At 39.8% G+C, this 5,929-nt stretch overlaps 1 protein-coding gene across 1 annotated transcript in view; it reads right to left on the bottom strand.

Moving 5' to 3' along the window:
• Window positions 1-808: 808 nt before the first annotated feature.
• Window positions 809-5,929, bottom strand: part of atp5f1d (ATP synthase F1 subunit delta) — a 5,622-nt gene continuing 501 nt past the window's right edge. Inside the window, exons 2-5 of the mRNA XM_079245344.1 lie at window positions 4,512-4,665; window positions 4,154-4,242; window positions 1,055-1,184; window positions 809-943 (exon numbers count right to left, since the gene is read on the bottom strand). Coding sequence (XP_079101470.1) covers window positions 1,062-1,184; window positions 4,154-4,242; window positions 4,512-4,665 — 366 coding nt within the window. The 3' untranslated portion in view covers window positions 809-943; window positions 1,055-1,061. The remainder of the gene's footprint in view (window positions 944-1,054; window positions 1,185-4,153; window positions 4,243-4,511; window positions 4,666-5,929) is intronic.

Below are 5,929 nucleotides of genomic sequence, written 5' to 3'. Positions count from 1 at the left end.
TGACATTGCTGAGCGTCATCCTGGTTTGGTAACTTCTTTTTTTTTTTTTTTTCCAAAGGCAAGTAGTACTGCTTTAAAAAGCTTTGCTGTGGCATCATCGTGGATCAGTGATCCTTAATGCATTTCTACATTTAGCAAACTCTAAAAGTTGCAGAATGCCCTCTAAAGCGCTGACATTAAAGATACCTTTTGGCTCATGCACTGATGGCCAAGTCGGCACGTGAGTGAGGTCAGAGCCTTCCTGTGTAAACCCGTAGCCTGTGGCTTTAAAGCAGCAGAAAAGCCCAGTTTTCCAGGGAACGCGCCATTTTTCCTGGCATCGTCGCAAAAGTCTGAAGAAACCACTGTCAATCCCAACTTTTAAATGAAGCGATGGAGGTTTCCGACAAATTCTCACCCACACATCGGCCTGTTGTAGTAAAGAGGGAAATATTTGGCCTGATGCATGATGACATGAGTCAGAACATCATAAACTTTTCATTGAGGTGTCAGGGAGTGCTTGTACGACATATCTATTCAAAGTATCTTCTGTGAAATGGTTTGCCGAGAAATATAAATACGGGGCGGCTGAAAATACTCTGCAGTAAAATGTTATCTGCTGCCCTCAAGTGGCAGCAAATGTTGCTACATGTAGTTTTTATATTTGTTGTACACGTAATGATAATGGCATGATAAAAAAAAAAAAAATTACACTGCTGAATTTTATACATGCAGAGGAGTTGAACTGATCCAGATGTGCATAAAAAAAATAACTAGGTTACTATTTCTGAGCTGTAGGTGAACAAAGGGAGCAAGATCTTACAACCTGGTAATTCCAAATAAAATTTATTTTTTATTTCATCCACTGTACAAAGAAAGATGGGAATCCTCTGGACGTTGATGGGACTGAACTGGAATCTCAGAGGGACAGCTGTTTTCCCACCAAAGCAACAGAAAAGATTACCTATCAGGGACAAGAAAAAGATTGTAATCCAGTGACTGGACTTGAACTTCATGTCAACTTCCTTGCTTCAGGTTGTTTAGCAGGGCGTAATGCGGGCGGCGGAAGTCGTACCACAGCTCTACTCCAGCGCCTTGACGATGGCCTCGTTTGCCTCTATGCTGACCTGAACCTCTGCTCTCGCTGCCTCGTTGGCTGCGCCGGCCAATTCAGACTGGGCTTTCTCCAGGTTGGCCCTGGCTGCCTGAAAATGGACAGGAAAAGCACAACATTGTTTTAGGAAAGCGATCTAAAAAGTTAAAGTAGACTCACTAAGAGAGAACGAGTCAAAAATGAGGAGAAAGACGAGCAGAGAAAATCCTCACTGCCTCCAGTATTGTTGCTACTCCGAAAGCTACATTTGTCACAGTCGCGATTAGAAATGAGAAATGCCAAACATAGCTGGAAGTTAAAGGTCTCCCAGTAGGGATTTGGCACATCTGCAATAAATCAACAGTCACTGACCTTTCCATCCTTATTAACAGTGTGGGCCCATGTGCATTGTTACTACAGAGTGGAGGACAAACCAGGAAGAAAAGAAAAACCCCTCATTTGCCGTTATGAAGTCAACTCAACAGGGACAGGAACTCTGCCCAAGGCCAGAAACAGACAAGTGCATTACCAAACACTGACAAATTGATTAGAAGGATAATAATCAGCTGGGAGGTGGAAATCAGTCAATCTGCCAAAACTGGCATTATAGGGATTGCTCCAATCATTTCACATGTTAAATATGTGAAATAAAGCAGATTGCTGTGGGTGAATTGTGAAAACATGAGGTTTGTCAGACTGCCGGACAAGAATTTCTAAATATTTTTCTTTGCACAATTCATGGAAACAGTCACTGTCCACATGCTCCGACTGGAAGCTGCCGGCTCCTACAATGCCATCGGACAAAATATCAACCTTGAAGCCACGAGCTTGACCCAACACAAGCAAGAATAATCATAATGATACCAAAAAGGACATACGTGTTGCTTCACAAGCCAATAAAAGCCCAAACATATTATATTATAGTTGTGGGAATCTCCTCTTGCCTCTGTCCATCTGCCTGTTACATTGAAATCATTCATAGACAGATATTTAAGGATGTCCCAATTCCATTCTGCACCTGTAGGAGACGTCTGACATAATCCCACATTGTCAACTCCAAGTAAACAAATACTTAACAGATAGAGCGTTCATGTGACAAAAAGAAAACAGGCTGCAGCAACACAGAGGTTCGATGGTGCAGCTCTGTTACCAGCCATATTTAAGCAACGCTAACTTAAAATGAAAACTGAAGGAAGAACGTCTCATATTGTTTAATGGACCGGACTCCGCTCTCCTCATGTCCTGCCTCGTTCTCATGTGGTAGAAAGGATGCAGCAGAACAGAGCATGTGCAAGCTGCGAAGTGGGATGTGGGGCTTGTGATGCAACACTGAATCTCTGCCTGCTACTGCAGATGCTGTGTTCATACTCATAAACTCATTAATTCTTACCAATATTGATCCCCTGACTTTATACCTCATTAAGAAATATGTAATAAAAGATAATCAAAAACCTATTACACATGTAAGGGAATCAATGTGACTGTTAAATGGCTGTCATTAAAGCTAAAGTAGGTGAGTTCAATAAAATGATTACATGAGAAGGACTTGAAACAATCAAAGACACGTTTGCTCTTTTCATCTACACTACCAGTCAAAAGTTTTGACACACTTTCCCACTGGATTTAATGGTAAAGTGTTCCCAAACTTTTGACTGGTGGTGTATCTTCATTGCGAATGCATATGAAGGAAAATATAAAAATGCCCTTTATGTCATGCACTTTTCACACAAGTGCACTTTGCTGTAAATGTGCTTGAAATATCTCTCAAATGAGTCCCAAGGAGATTAAAAATAATACATGGCTTAAGTTAGAAAAACATATGCAATAAACCACCTTTTAAACTCCCAGGAGCAGAGTTAAAACGTCTTCTGACTCTATTCATCACATCGCTGAGACCAGTTCCTAAACAGTGATGGCAGCATTGACATGTGGAGGTGAATCTCAGCACCAGAAACTGGCTGACTGGTCCTAATGCAAGGAGGCCAAACAGGAGGCAGAACACAAGCTAACCCGAGATTACAGTAAAAGCTCACCTTTCAGCATGACAGACTCCAAGCGTACAATCAAGTTGAAGCTGGCTTCAGGGCCGGTCTGTGACTGCTTTTACATCTCAGATGCAACCCACTCTTTTACTAAAAATCATCTGAGACTTCATGTCAAGTGAAACTATGTATATGTTCAGATGTACAGTTCTGAAACAGTCTACATCAGGGGTGTCCAGCTTCAGTCCTCAAGGGCCACAATCCTACAAGTTTTCCATTTATCCCTATTCCAACACATCTGATTCAAACTAATCAGTCATTGTGCAGAACTTGGCTGTTGGATTCATTTAATGGAAACTAGGTGTGTTGAACAAAGACGCATTGAAAACCTGCAGGGCAGCGGCTCTCCAAGATGGACTTTGGCCACTTCTGGTCTAAATATTGGAGATGTCCAAAAATAGGACTCTTTGCATTACTCTGATATTAATTGTAGATGTGTTTTTTGTTTTTTTCCTCAGCGGACAGACTTGATAGAGATGCGAGACATTACCTGCACAATATTGGTCTCAAAATTAAATATCATTATCAACCATTCCGTCAGTATAATTAACCAATAAAATAACAGGAGCTGAAGGAAAATGGCCCATGTCCATTATGTCATGTGGCTCATTCAGCTGGGATAAAGCCAACATATTGTGGTCTGGACAGGATTAGATGCACATATTTTAGTTGTTTTTTTTTTATTGTAGAGATTCAATCTGACATTTTGTACATAATGCAAGTTTAAATATTTTTCTTATTTGGCACAGAGTAAATATCATGCCATTTCATATCTGCATTTGCAAGCAGACCAACATGATGAAGAGTATGCAGAATAATACTATATTCATTAACTGCATCTTAAACAAAAAATTAAATCTCTGCAAATGTGTGGGGGAGGGGAATATTGGTTATTATTGGCCAAATGAGTTGTAAAATATTGGCATGTCGGATTGTGCATCCCTAACTGCTTATGTGACAGTATATAGAGTGACATCAGCCGTGCACAGTTTGAGTGCTGGTGTGTATGTGAGCAGATGGAGGCAGATGCTATACTCACTGCAACGTCCAGCTGGTCGAGGGGAACAGCCTCCTCAGCAAGGAGTTGTACTGAAGAATCAGCATTGACTGTTACTGACCCACTGCTCACTACAAACACACACATACACAATGTTAATATAATAAATGTTAAGATGAAATCAATTATAAATTGCATATTTAAGTGCATCTCATTCGTACTTTAGACACTGAAAATTCAGATTTCAGACAATAAATACCAACGTTGGCTGTTTGCATCTAAACACAGGTGTTACTGTTGACATTAGGAGCTGGATTTAGGATTCCTCCATCCATTTAAAGGAGTTAGTTTAAGGGGAAGGCTGCAGTCAATCTCTCACCTTTGCAAAATAAAAACTTACCAAAGTATTTAACAGAGGAGCCGTCATCATTAAAGACTGTGACAACGCCGGGCCTGAGGACCTGCAGAGTGGGTACATGGGCAGGAAGGATACCGAATGCACCGGTAAGTGTGGGCACGTCCACCTGTTTCACACTGGCCTCTTTAAAAAACACCTGGGGACGAGGGGGAAATGCTTGTAGTGAATTTACAGAAAAATCACTATTGATGTTAACAAATAATGACCCACCATAGATGCATGTGCTGCTTGTGACTTTCCTCTTTTATATTTCTGTTGCATCATTTTAGATTTCAGTTTTTGGTATGATTACATGACTGTAATTCACATGTGTACTTTAAAGGCTAAAAACATACTGACGCATACATCTAACAAGGTTTGGCTCAGAATTGGCATCACTGCTAGGCTCAATGGCATCCCCACAGGATCAAATAGGTTACTTTCTAGATATGAACAGACCAGAATAAATAGCTCATACAACCAATACTTTAACTGTTTGTAACAGAGCAAAAAAGACATAGTGAGACAGCAGCTGTTCAGTATAATTTTGGGAACCTGCCACAGATAACTCAAGAATGGGATAAACTTGCACAACCCCCTATTTTTGGTTTGAACCAAACATATTTTGGTTTAAACTTAAAAAAGGAAAAAAGATTCGGATAGCCTCTGAATGACAATAAGCCATAAGCTAGAAAGGAAATTAAGTTTGGTGGTGCTCATACTTCAGCCAAAAATCAAAAACGTTTTTCCAATTTACAAATATGAATGAAATTATGGACATGAGCCAGCACAGACTGATGCCAATTAGAAAAAAAGACATAAGCAAAATTTAGGGTAGTTTCACAACCAACTCAAAGGGAGATTTATGCTAACCTTCGAGATTTTTATTCACATAGTTCATTCATGCAAACCCAACATTTACAAATGTATTGTATACAATAAACTAGATGAAAAAATATTAATCTAATTCAGGGGTATTTAAAGTCAGCCCTCGAAATCCATTGTCCTGCAGTGTTTTGAGGTTTCCCTGCTCCAGCACACCTGACTCACATTAAATGGATACAATGGATGGGCATTCTGAAAAGCTAACAATACTGGTAGGCATTCTGCAGAGTCCCACATTTACAACTGTAAGTTACATATAATAGCGAAAAGGCAATGCAAATGCACCTATTCTGCAACATAAAGTTAAGTAACTGCAAAGCCTTGATGAGGTGGATTTTCTGATGGTGCTGTGGACTTGGTTAAGTAAAATGCTGATTAAAACTTCAAGGTTACAGTTCAGTATTACAGTACTGCAGTCTTTCATTGACGATAGCATTTAAATGATACACATTTAACAAATATGCTCAAATAGGTCATAAAAGTATTTCAAATTAAGAGGACAATACTTCTGTGACAATGTTTTGGAAAGAACAATT

Source organism: Telmatherina bonti (genome assembly GCF_933228915.1).
Source record: "Telmatherina bonti genome assembly, chromosome: 8".
NCBI lineage: Eukaryota > Metazoa > Chordata > Actinopteri > Atheriniformes > Telmatherinidae > Telmatherina > Telmatherina bonti.
The sequence above is the reverse complement of the archived record's forward strand: the minus strand, read 5'-3'. Positions and strand labels throughout refer to the sequence as shown.